The following is a 12,488-nucleotide window of genomic DNA, read 5'->3' on the forward strand; positions in this document are numbered from 1 at the left end:
AGGCTGCTGGATGGCAACAGGGCAGCTGCAGCAGGGGTGAACCACTGCTCCTGCACTGCCTCCAACAACCTTCCTTCCAAAGGACCAGCATTGACTCAGCAGCTCCTACATCCCCTCTGCAATGCTTCCAGGTGGAGTAACACACAGCAAGGACACCACTCCCCCTGCCCCTGGCTCAGTTCTTTCCCTGCTGGAAGCACTTCCTTTCCCACAGCAATGAGGGTGCCTGCAGAAGGGTGAAACACTTCCCAAACTGTTTTTCAGAGCTACTTCAGCCACTCCAATCAAGCCTAGAAGCTTCAGCACAAGGATTTGGTGGCAGGATGCTGCTTTCCCTATAGTTTAATGTACTTAGAAGAAAGATTCCACCTGACAAATGTGCCCGGGGCTCCAACACACTCCTGCAAGGCCCTAAGATGCTATTGGAAAAAAAAATCATTTGCAACAGCAGCTTAAAGGAGGGGGAAATAATTAAAGGCAAGAGGTACAAAGACAAAAGTGCAATTTATTGACAAGTTTCAGAAGTAAAAAGGCTCAGCATCTCTGCTCCTCGTGGTTTGGATGTCTGAGCTCTTCCAAGGCACCTCCACCCACCACCTTAGAACTGTGTCGTGCTTCATCTTCAGAAGTTGAAGTCTTGCTTCTCGACTGAGAAATCGTACAGCCCATCTTGGCCAGTCTGGGGCTCCAGGTCTGTATTCTCCTAGGAGGAAAATGACAGCAATCACTTATAGGGTGTGCATTTGAATAAACCGAAGCTTTTCACAGCAACTCTGTTCTATTCTTGCTTTAAAAATGCAGCTGTCAAGCTCAGTTTGACTGCAACAGAACTCCTGGTGACCAGGCCAAGCCTTCCTGCTCTCCTTGCAGCACCCTGAAGCTGCAGTGTCCCTGCAGCCCACACACAAAAGCAGCCAAGCCTCTGGGCTCAGACACCAGAAGCAAAAGGAAAAATGAAATTAAATGGCCTGCTTGGAACAGCAACAAGCCAGGAGTGCTGAGGGAGATATTCCCCTGGCATCCAGCCCCTCCAGCAGGAGCTGGTGTGGAGAACTTCCTCCAAACCCTCCCGCAGGGACACCCCACAGACCCTGCTCTGGCAAAGGACTAAACCAGACCTCTGCCCCTCCTGCAGCTCACACCCAAACTGAGCCACAGTTCCAAGGTCTGCCAGGCCTCTAAGCCTCTTCCCTGATGTTTTCCCATCTGCAAGTCTAAAGCTGGGACCAAACATGGCATCTAGGACAGTCATTGGACTCTTGCAGCTCCTAGCTGGTGTCCTTTCCTCTTTTTCCATAGATTCCTTACCAGGAGAAGGGTCAAGTAATCCAAATGCAACCTGAGCACTGTTATCAGCTGAGTAGGAGGCTGCCATTCATAGTGACAAGCCAGCTCAGCTCCGAAGGAGGAAACTTCTCCACATTTGGTATTCATATCAGTAACTGCAGTAACTCCAGCTGATCCCAGTTTAAATTCCAGCAGCAAGATGCTATCAAGGCATCCATGGCTGTTGTACAACTCCTTGGCTGACATTTTGGTGCTTTTATAGATCTTTGAAAGCAGCTGAAAGAAGCTGCAAGGACTACTCTGGTCATGTGGAGGCCTCCTCCAAAAACCTCTTCCAGTATCCTTAAACTCTGTGCATCATTCCAGAGTGTAATAACTCCACATTTTCAGCTAAGGAATAGCAAGGGCTCACATACCTCACCAGAAAAGTATTTCTCTATGATGTTCAGGGCAGCTCTGTAGACCATGTCATTCTCATGGTTTTGCAAGCCCTCAATTTTCTCCAGACCACCAAGTTCTTCCACCAGCAGACACAACTTCTCTGTCTGTCCCAGCTTCTCAGCTGCCTGTAACATTGGAAAGCCAGGCAGGAAAACAGAACATCAGTAACAGGTCTGAGATGGTCCTTTCTGTAATTCCAACCCTCATCTACAAGCCAAAGGCTCACTGTCCCTGAATTTCTGGTCCCTTCCTGATGCCAGGGATGTGACTGCAGGGCCAGTGGAATACCAGTCCCTGCTGGGGACTGCCAGCCAAACCAGTGAGCAGGGGATGAAGAGCAACACTTTGAGAACTCAGTCTTGCCAAGCCCTTTAGACATCCCAAGGGTACCCAAGAAAGAGAGAGACTTCACATTGTCTAAATTTTACTGCAAAAAAATCAAGAGTCACTGTTCTAACCACACAGTGCAAGCATTAGGCTCTCTCCTGCTGCCCTTTGGATTCCAAAACAGCATCCAGGATGAGCAGATCTCACCAGAAAGAGATTTGAAAGGGTGTCCAGGATGATCATGATGGTTTTGCTGTCTTTGGCCAGGAGCAGGTTGAGCAGAGGTTTGAGGACCCCGGAACGGACGAGCTCCAGCACCTGATCCACCGTTCCTCCAGTTGTGAAGTTGGCCACTACCCACACAGCCTCCTTCTGAGCCTTGAAGTCACCCTGGAAAGCAGCACAGCAAAGGCACTCCCAAGCTTTGTTATCCCTCTAGGATGAGTGGGAGGCAAGGATAACCATTCCCCCCATTTCCCAGCCCTTTAGGTGATGCACAGACACCTGGCAGAGGTGCCAAGAGCAGCTCCAGGATGCGTTTCCATGCAGGTGTACTGACAAATCAGGATGCTCAGGCTGTCCCAAGGATCTCAATAGAGTGAAACAGCTTGCCCAGGTGGCTCTGGGGTCAAGTGCTTCACAAATGAGCCATCCCAGGCCTCCTGAACCCCGTGCTCCTCCTGCAGCAGCACTGTGCCCATCCCTTACCTTGTCCAGCAGCTCCACCAAGGGTGGCAATAACCCACAGGTGATGATCTGCTGGATCTGCTGGGGAGGCCCTGCTGCAATGTTGCTGAGGGTCCACGCTGCTTCCTTCTGGATCACTGGCTTGGTGTGCCTCAGCAGGCGGGGCAGGACAGTCAGGACACCGGCATCGATGGCTTCCTGCGTCTGCTGGTCTGTGCCAGTGACCACATTCCCGATGGCACGGAGAGCTGGAGTCTAGACAGAGATTAGAGCAGATGAGGAGAGTCCTTACCTCGAGGGATACATGTCAGAAAACCCAGCAAGAGCCCTCCCTAAGTGCTTGATCCTTCACGCAAGGAGAGTATTGTGGGTGCTGGCTGTTTATTTATGGTTCTGTCATCCCTCGTTTGCTTTAAGCAGCTTTAGAGCCTCTATCCAGCCTCAGCCAGCAGAGCAGAGCCTTGACAAGCAGGCAGTGGATTCTGCAGGCTGAGGGGACAGCACACCACAGCTGCCACACAGAGCAAGGGCACGTGCCTTCCCTCTCCTCAGACCTTTCCACATTAAGGGACCAGAGGGTGGAGATTGCTGATTGCTCCCTACCATAACAATATAATCTGGGCTGTCCATGAGTTCCACAAGCCTTGGGAGAATCCCTGTCTCCACCACAACTTGGATGCGATCGTTGCAGCCATCAGTCAGGTAGGACATGGCCCAGCAGGAGTCAGAGATGACTTCCTTGTCCTCGTGCTGCAGGAGGAAGATGAGGACTGGCAGAATCTTCTGCACAGCATCCAAAGGAGGGCTGGGGTTCTTGTTCCTGCACAGGTTTGACAGTGTCCAGGTGATGTTCCTCAGGAACCCAATCTGAAACACAAGGCAGGTGTAAGATCCTCACTGCCCCCAAGGGCCTCTCAGTCTGTGTTGTCCTGTGAAGGTTCTTACACACCAGAGGCAGAACAGCAGGGCAAGGAACCATTGCAGGAGGGCAGAGACAAACCACAAAGCAAGCAGCAGGAAGCTTGAAGGGCAAGTTCAGCCCTTCCACATGCATATGCAAGTCTGCCTTGCACCAGTTTCATCTTATCCCTAGCCTGAGATAGTCAGAGCTGGATAAGAAAGCCAAGAATGGAAGAGATCACATTGACTAGGAGTGTCTGCTTGGCATCCCCACCTTTGTGCATAGGCAGGGCCACAAAAGCAGTTTAGAGCGGGGTCTCATTCAATTATACAAAGAGTTTGTTGTGTACAAGGCAGACAGAGGACTCACCCATCACCCAAGGGATTAAGAGCTGTTAAGTCAAGAAAATGAAGGTTATTTACTGGAGCTGTAGGTGACACCAGAGCCAGCAAGGGAGGAATCACATCACGAGCAATCAGAGCATCCCTGTAGAGAGGGCAATCCCCTGGACAGATAAAAAGGGTTGGTCATTGCATCTGCCCAAGTCACAAGACAGTCAGCATCTAAGAGCAGTCAGACCCGCAGGGCCAGGGCTGTGTGACCCACCAGCCACACACCATTAGGCATTTCCAGGTGGGAAGGGTTTACTGGGCAGGCTGGAGTGCCAGCAGGCCAGCCAGGCACGGCCCATTCTGTTCTCCCTATGGTGACATTAGTGGGTTAAACCACCCCAGCAGAACAGAGCCTTGCCCTTGGCCAAAATCCTCTTGCAGAGCCAATACAGAATCTCAAAAGCTGCCAGGCCACTGCAAGGGGCTGAAGTGTTACAGGGTTTAATAGAGGCAGCAGCTTCACAACAAAGCTGCAGGGAGAAGAGCACTAATGCTTTATCTCCCTTGCAGAATCCCAATATTCCAACTTGGAAGGGGTCCACAAGGATCATCAAGTCTCTGGCTCAGTCAGAGACCTCCACAAGCCCCTCCAGGTCCCCTCACCTGCGATGTTGCCCAGGGCCCACACTGCCTGCTCGCTGATGTGCATGTGTGGGGAGGACAGCAGGGAGATGAAGGCTGGGATGGCCCCTCCTTCCACCACGGCCCTGGTGTGCTCCGAGGTGCCAGAGGCGATGTTGGTCAGTGCCCAGGCTGCCTCGAACTGCAGGGCAGCATTGTCAGCACAGCCCAGGAACTCCACAATCCTGGGGATGATCCCCAGCTCGATGATCTGATCAATGGGAGGGTTCTTGTGCCTGGACAGAATCCTCCTGTGAGAGAGGACACAGCACAGCCAGCATGAGGAACCCTGTGTGGTGCCTCCACAGCCCTGTGGGCAGGCACAAGGTTGTGGCTTGCAGGGGAAGCATCGATGGTTCAGCATCCCACCACAACAAAGCCTCAGCAGAGGGGCTGCCATACAGAGGGAAGACACAGCTAAAGATGCTGGAGCAGGGTGTTTGTTGGAAGCAAAGCCCTGATCCTCACAGCCACACTCGCTGGGAATGGTGCTGGTCCCAGATCACTGGTACAATAATTTGAGCCAGCCAAGGAAGCACCAGTAGGGATGCAGGTGAGGAGAGACACCCCTGCTGCCAGCTGGGTGAGGATGGCACCCTGTGGTCCTTTGTGTCCCTACCCTTGTCGGGACAGCCCTGCTCAGCACTGACTCTTCACAGAGCCAGGCTCTCCAGTCCTCGTCCCTCCCAAGCACCTGCTACCCGATTTCTCCTGTGATCCAATTAACCCCTGGAACGGCACAGGAAGGGGTAGCACAGCCAACCCCTTGGCTGGGTTCACAAAGGACTGTGAGCCAAGCACGGCACACAGGCCACAGAACAGGCACCAGCTGAGATTCCCAAGAGCAGTTTGGGTTACCAGGCTCCTCCTCCCTCTGCCATCTCTAGAAAGCTCCTCAAACAGGACCTTGCAGCCTTTTGCCCCCAGCTCCAGCAGCTGTGCTCGTACCTGGTGGCCTGGGTGGCCTGCAGCTGCAGCTGGGTGTCATCCCCATTCACACCTTCCACGATCTTCTCCAGGGACGGTGGAATAGTCTGTGTTACAGGGAAATAATCTGTGTCACAGGGAATGATTCAGAGTCAGCCGGGCCGGGACTCCCTCCCTCCCTCGGTTTAATCTCGGCAGTCAATCACCGTCTAGACCCGGCTCAGTCACCGCTCCATATCTAAGCAGTGTCTATTCTTTATGCAACACAGTTTCGAGATGAGGCAGAGGAAGAGAATCCACAAAAGCCTTCAAGGCAACTAACGCTTGTAATCAAGCAGTGAAAGAGTCACTGACACTGTAATAGCCCTGCGAGCTCAGTAATTACCCCTGGCTGTGCAGGGAGCCAGACAGGAGCAGCTCCCAGCGAGGCAGAGCACCAGCCTGTTCTACCTGCCATCAAGGGAGGCCAGCAGGACATCATCACCATGAAATACTGCACGGATGAGGGCCAGGCACTCTGAAACACTCCCCAGCAATGGGCATGGGGATCAGGAATGGCAGCAGCTGCTTAACCCAGGTCACCCCAGCTGGAGCTGGTGGTGGCCCAAGCAGGGGATGATTCCTGCTGCACTGATCCTGCCCCGGTGCAGAGCACTAAGCACTCACCACCTCATCCACTCTGTCTTCTTCCAGAGAGGGACTCTCCTCCTTCAAATTAATGGAAATGTTCCTGCGCTTCAGCATCTGCTCATCCTTCTTGGCCTTTCTCAGCTCCACGTTCATCTCCACCCTCTGCCTCCGCAGGGTCTGGGGGGAGGAAGAACACCATCCCACTGATATCTGCACTGCCCCATTCCCCAGGGAGTCCATCCCTGCAGCCCCCTGCCCCACGTTTCCCACAGGAGGAGTGCAGAGCCAGCTTCTCCTCACTGGGCCTGGAGGGTGATGTAGGAGTTGGGGCAGAGGAAGCCTCTCCCTCAGTGCCTCCCAAGGACGTGGGCTGCTGGATGAACCAGTGACCCGTGAGTGTTTTTAAAAGAAGATTTCTGAACCTGAAAGGCAAACCTCATCTCCTCTACGAGCTTAAATCAAGCTGACAGATCCTACATCTGACATCCCACACCAGCCCCAGGTCTGCAGGGATAACTGCTGTAGAGAGCTCAGCAGGCTGGGCTGAGCCATCTCCCTTCCCCAGCCCACAGCCACACACCCAAAACTCACACCCCCCTTGCCTGTGCCTCCACACTCCCTGCAGCCCAGCCAGTCCCACACCACATCCCAAAAGCCACCCAAACACCCCAGCTGAAGGTGGGTCACAGGAAGGCTTGCGGCCATGGACCTCAGGAAGCCTCTCCATCAGCTCCTGCCAGCAGCGGGCTCTGCTGGGGTGCACAGTGCTGGCACACACTAGGGGTACTCACAGCTTCATCCTTGCCCTTGTTCTTGAACAGCTTCATGTGCTGGCTGGGCTTCCTGACTGACATCTTGGCAGAGTAGAGAGAGGGGCTGGACTTCCCCAGGTGCTCCTGGGGGTCAGCACAAAGCAGGGTCAGGTCACAGGTGCCCAGCAACACCCCCTGGCAGCCACTGAGGGGCTGGGACCCCCCAGCAGCCTGGGCCACACATCCCCACCCCATTCTCCCAGCAAGGGAGACACCGGAGATCCCCTGCCCCAAGTAGGGCTTGGTAGGACCTTCACACGCTGCAGCTGAGCCACTGCACTGAATACAAGCACAAAATACCACTTAATATCAGGCTCCAAAATTACAGCCGCTGCAGTCCCAGGAGGAGGCCAGACACAGACACCCCATGGTGACAGGAACACCCCCTTCCTCCAGCCCTGATCCTGGGGCTTTTACATTTCCTTTGAAGCACAACCCAAGACTGGCAAGGCCTCTTGCCTCCAAAAGAGCAGCTCAAGGTTTGATTTAAGGACACAGCCACACCCAAGCCTCTCTCATGCCACCCCAGAGCCCAACCTGGCTTCCTCCACCTGCACCCCCAAATAGGAAAGACCCACAGTCACATGCAGGGACATGAAGTAACCAAGCTCAGCTGATAAAAAAATGAATTCTGGAAACCCAGCAACTAGTGCAGGCTGCCAGGTGAACATCAGGAAACAGGGACAGGTAAAAATAATTTCTAAGCACCTCCTAGCAAAAGCCAGAGATTTACACACACAAATAAACCAAGACCTGGCCTTCAGACAGCTTTTGTCAGAAAAACAAGGCTTCCAGCCAGCAGTAAGGGAGATGTTTGCAGAGCAGACACCACCATGGGACCCCTAAACCCAGGCTGTGCATCAACACACTCAGGGGCTGATCCCACACAGATGGTGCCTCCTCTCCTCCCCTCCAGGCTTACAGCCAACACCTGCAGCTTCCAAGGGCTCCCTCACACCATCCTTTGAAGTTCAAGGTTTTGGTGTTTTTTCCATCCTCTCTCTGCCTGTTTCCTGTCCCAGGAACCAAGGCCAGGCACAGCTCTTACCCCATGTATCCAGCTGCAGACCTGCTCCAGTTTCCAGAGGGGCCAGGCTGAGCCACCCTTTGGCTCAATCCAACACTCCCCACAGCCTTAATCCCAACACCCAAACCTCAAGGTCTGCTCCAGCCTCCCCTCCTCTGCTCCCCCAACAGAGCAAACACCTCTCCTTTTGGGGGGAAGCTTTCTCCACCCCATCCCAGCAGAAGGAGAACCACAACCCACCCACTTGACCACAGCCAAGCCCCAAACAGGCAGGAACCTTGTAGTGGGGTACAAGAGAATAAACAACCACCCAATACCCCAAAGGCAGGAGGGGGTGGGAATCACTTACACTAAGTCTGCCTCATACCTGACCATCCTCAGCTGCCTCTTTTATTTCCCCCATGAGGCCACGTACCCCCAGTTCCCCTCCACGATTGGCTCTTCCCAGGACAGCCCCCCCTATCTGCACCTGCTCCCTCACCTGGATGTGCTTGGAGGAGGATGGATGCTGGTGGTGTCTGTCTGGCTGGGCCACCACTCATCCCCAGATCTCCTCCACACATTTATGCTTTGCCAGCTTTGGCCAAGAGCCTTGGTGTGTGATGCCAGCCTGTACCTGTACAGTGTCCTGGGCTGTGGGGGATGGTTTGGGCTCTGCCACCCCATCCCTGTGCAGGGCACAGGCAGACTGGGGTGCCCCTTTTTCAGTCTGGGTAGCTTGTAGGTGCTGCTGCAGGCCAGGAGAGCACCTCCTCCTAACCCAGGAGTAAGGATCCAGGAGGAATCAGCTGCACAGAGGCTGCAAGTGAGCCAAGACAGGATTAAGCAACTTGGAGCATCATCAGGCTGAGCTGCTGGCTGGCACAGGAGGGAGGTGGCAAGGAGAGAAACCCAGCAGGAGCCCATTATCTCCATGAGTCCTTTAGCTTGTGGCCAGGAGTTGCTGGGCAGTTCACAAACTGCTGAGTTTTGTGCCCATGGCAGCCTCCATCAGTCAAGAGATATTTTCATTTATGGAGCCCTTGCCCCAGTCCTGCTCTGGCCAACAGGGACAGCAGCTCCCTGACCCCCAAATAACCACAGCAGCAGGGCTTGGCTGCAGCACTGTGGGCAGTTCTGGGGACTCTGAGGTGCTGAAGACATCCTGGCTTGGCACCCCCTCCACACCATCACCCTTTTTAGCAAAGCCCTCAAAAACCCTCTCGGTGTGTGTGGGGTGCCAGCCTGGTCCAGCCGATGGGGAAGGGAGCAGCAGTGCTTCCCAAATGGGCAGGGAAAACAGCAATTGAAATATTTCATTAAAACCTGACTTTAAACTACCTGACATCATTTTCTACGAGGGAGATGGGGAAACAAAGACACTCAGAGCTGCAGGAAGGTGATCTTGGGATGAAGATGGAAACAGCGCCCACCACTGTGGTCTGCACCCTTCACACCCCTGCACCTTCCAGCTGTGCACACAGAGCCATTCCAATCCAAATCATATGAATTCAAGGAAGAATTAGTATTGCCCAGCATGGAAATAGCTATGGAGACACACTGTGCAATACTCTGGCTGCTCTAAGTTCTGCATTCAAGTCCTGGGGTCACACCAATTCTGCATTTCAAGGCTAATAAAATGAGTTGTACACAGCTTTATGTGGAAGGTGATAGGGGAGGTTTGAGAAAAGACCTTCAGATAAATCTGTTGTTTGTAGGCATTAAAAAGGCAGTTGTGCTAATCCTGGCTGCTGTGATTTTAAGCTTCAAGTGCCACTGGTTGCATTATCTTGTTTCTTGGCTGCTTGAGACAGGAAAATTACATTTCAATTGCTTTTTAATTCAACTTAATCTGGTGCAAAAGTTAGTATGCACCCTCTAATTTTGTTTTCTGAGCTGTTTGTTTCCACTAATTCCTAATCAGCCAACACTAAATCAAAACAGGCCTGGCTCAAGCTGAAATAGATGAGTCCTCGCAACCTTGCCAAGCAATTTAATTAAATTGGCTGAAAATCACACCCCAAGGTAAGTGGGGGCAGCCTCCTGCACAGGCCAGCCCCCAGCTTTTGGTCCCCTGTCTGCAGAGCTCTCGCCCAAGGTGCTGCAGGGTGTGAATGTGAAACAAGGCCAGGAGAAGTTCATGGTTATCCTGGGCTGCTCTTTTTCTCCCTGCTCCTTCCATTCCCTCTCCACCTGCCAGCCACAATCAGCCCCATCCTCTTCAGGTCCCTGTCACTTCCAGCGCACAGAGGGACAGGATGGGGAGAGAAAAACACGTGTAATGGATGAACATCCCTCTCTCTGTCCTTCACGCTGGTCCCTGATGTCATGAGAGGTGGCACTGCCATGCCATCGACCCCAGGAGCAGGCTGAGGATGAGGGGGGTGGATTTGAACCCGTGCTGAGGACATGGAGAGATCGATATTTGCCAAACAGAGAAGGGAACAACCACTGGAGGAAAAAAAAGTTTTGGGTTTCAGCGTAATAAGAAGGTATCACAGCTAATGGAGAGGAAAGGAGATAAAACCCTAAATCTACATGACAATGTCCCCTGAGCTCAGCCTTGTGTGCTCAAGCTGGAAATCCACGTTGTGACAGGTATGAGAGGCTGTGGTTTCAGTGCAGGGGGTTTTTTTGAGGCTGTTCTCCCCCACTCTGCCACCCTTCACCCCAGTACTGCACCTCAGTGAGGCTCTGACTGGAGCAGATTTGAAAACACTCATTTTGAGCCATAAGAGAAAAGCCCTGATTTCCTCTCCTGTGTTTTTTCATGTTTTTTGCACGGATTTACCCTCACTGCACGTGGAGAAAGGTACCAGTCAGGGAAGGGGTCAGCGGGTGGCATCTCTGTGGCAGGAAGAGAAGAGGCAGGAACACCCTGGGATCCACCCTGGGGTGCTGCACAGGTACAGCAGCTGCTTGGAGCAACCCCTCTGTGAGAGGAGAGCCTCAGCTGGAGGAAGGGGAGCAGAGGGAGAGGTCAGCCCCGGAATGGCTGCTCTCACACAGCATCCTCTCTGTCAGCAACAGCATCCTTCCATTAAATGAACATCAACAAATTAATGTTACTTGTTAGTTACACTAACACCAAGGAAACACCCTTGTGGGTTCCTGAAACAGCTGATGATGTAACTGCTGGTGGATTATAGAATCAGGATGTGTCCTGAACTGGAAGGGACCCACAAGGATCAGAGTTCAACTCCTGACACTGCCCAGCACATCCCAACAATCCCACCCTGTCCCTGGGATTGTGGAGCTCTGGCAGCCTTGGGGCTGGGACCATTCCCTGGGGAGCCTGGGCAGTGCCAGCACCCTCTGGGGGAAGAACCTTTCACTGATATACAGCCTAAATCTCCCTGGTGTGGCTTCATGCCTTGATGGATGTGGGGTATCCCAGGCAGGGATGGAGCCTGGAAATTCCTCCTTTTTCACTCAGGATCCATCTTCCTGGCCCACAATCCTCAAAGGGAGGCAGTGCTAACTCCACAGGCTGCCCTGGTCCCTCCTGGGGTGGCAGAGGCTGGGCAGCTTGTGAGTCCCCAGCAGCAGGCACCAGCTTCTTGTCAGAGCTGTTGGAGCAGCGGCCACGGGCGGGAGCCAGGGTCGGAGCCGCTCTGTGCCAGGCACGGAACAGGCACGGAATAATGACAGCCCCCATCTGCTGCAGCCTGTCTAATCAGGACATGCAGAAGGTGGGAGAAGGGATTTATTGTTATCTCTGCCTCACTGCTGAGCCAGAGGCAAAGCCAAGCACTGCAGCTGGATTTTCTGAGGCCGAAGGTTCAGTCTGTGGTTTCTTTTCATTCCGTGGAACAGCCTCAGAAACGTGGTCCTGCTTTTCTGCCCCTGTTCCTCTGCAGCCAGGGAGCCATGGGGATGTGTGAATTCAGAGAATCATGAAATAGTTTGAGTTGGAAAGGACCCTAAAGCTCATCTCATTCCAACTTTCTGCCATGGCAGGGACACTTTCCACTATCCCAGGCTGCTCCAAGCCCTGTCCAGCCTGGTCTTGGACATTCCCAGGGATCCAGGGGCAGCCACAGCTGCTCTGGGCACCTGGCCAGGGTCTCACCACCCTCACCACCAGGGTGGGGAAAATTTCTTCACAATATCCCAAGTAACCCTGACCTTTGCCAGTGGGAAGACATTCCCTCTTGTCCTGTCCCTCCAGGCCCTTGTCCCAAGTCCCTCTCCAGCTCTCTTGGAGCCCTTTTAGGCACTGGAAGGGTCTCTCAGGTCTCCTTGGAGTTTTATCTTCTCCAGGCTGAACAGCTCTGTCAGCCCATCTCCATGGGAGAGAAAAGAAGGAGGAGGAGAAAGAGGAGGAGGAAAGAAGGATGGTGTTCCATCATCTCAGCTGAAACAGCTCCTGCTGTGGCTGTGGGATTCTGTGCTGCTTTTCCAGGCAAAGTGTTCTTCAGGCCCTTTTTTCCAGCCAAGAAATGGGATCACTCTGA

The 12,488-nt window shown here is 53.3% G+C and overlaps 1 protein-coding gene across 1 annotated transcript; it reads right to left on the bottom strand.

Moving 5' to 3' along the window:
• Positions 1-331: 331 nt before the first annotated feature.
• KPNA7 (karyopherin subunit alpha 7) lies at positions 332-7,067 on the bottom strand. The gene is made up of 10 exons (XM_063414224.1): positions 7,005-7,067; positions 6,250-6,390; positions 5,605-5,690; positions 4,639-4,907; positions 4,066-4,148; positions 3,346-3,609; positions 2,764-2,997; positions 2,263-2,445; positions 1,704-1,853; positions 332-703 (listed from the first exon to the last, which is right to left on the bottom strand). The coding sequence occupies exons 1-10, from the start codon at positions 7,065-7,067 to the stop codon at positions 623-625; spliced, it is 1,554 nt and encodes a 517-aa protein (XP_063270294.1). The 3' UTR covers positions 332-622.
• Between the last annotated feature and the right edge of the window lie 5,421 nt (positions 7,068-12,488).

The sequence above is a fragment of the Prinia subflava genome, chromosome 17 (assembly GCF_021018805.1).
Source record: "Prinia subflava isolate CZ2003 ecotype Zambia chromosome 17, Cam_Psub_1.2, whole genome shotgun sequence".
Taxonomy (NCBI): domain Eukaryota; kingdom Metazoa; phylum Chordata; class Aves; order Passeriformes; family Cisticolidae; genus Prinia; species Prinia subflava.

Excerpts from the sequence above, each read along its gene's own strand:
- KPNA7 (XM_063414224.1), bottom strand. The coding sequence starts at position 7,067 with ATGTCAGTCAGGAAGCCCAGCCAGCACATGAAGCTGTTCAAGAACAAG. Across the intron at positions 3,610-4,065 it reads TGGTGTCACCTACAGCTCCA|ATTGGGTTCCTGAGGAACAT; the intron begins GTAAATAACCTT and ends CTTGTGTTTCAG. Across the intron at positions 704-1,703 it reads AGAAATACTTTTCTGGTGAG|GAGAATACAGACCTGGAGCC; the intron begins GTATGTGAGCCC and ends TTTTCCTCCTAG.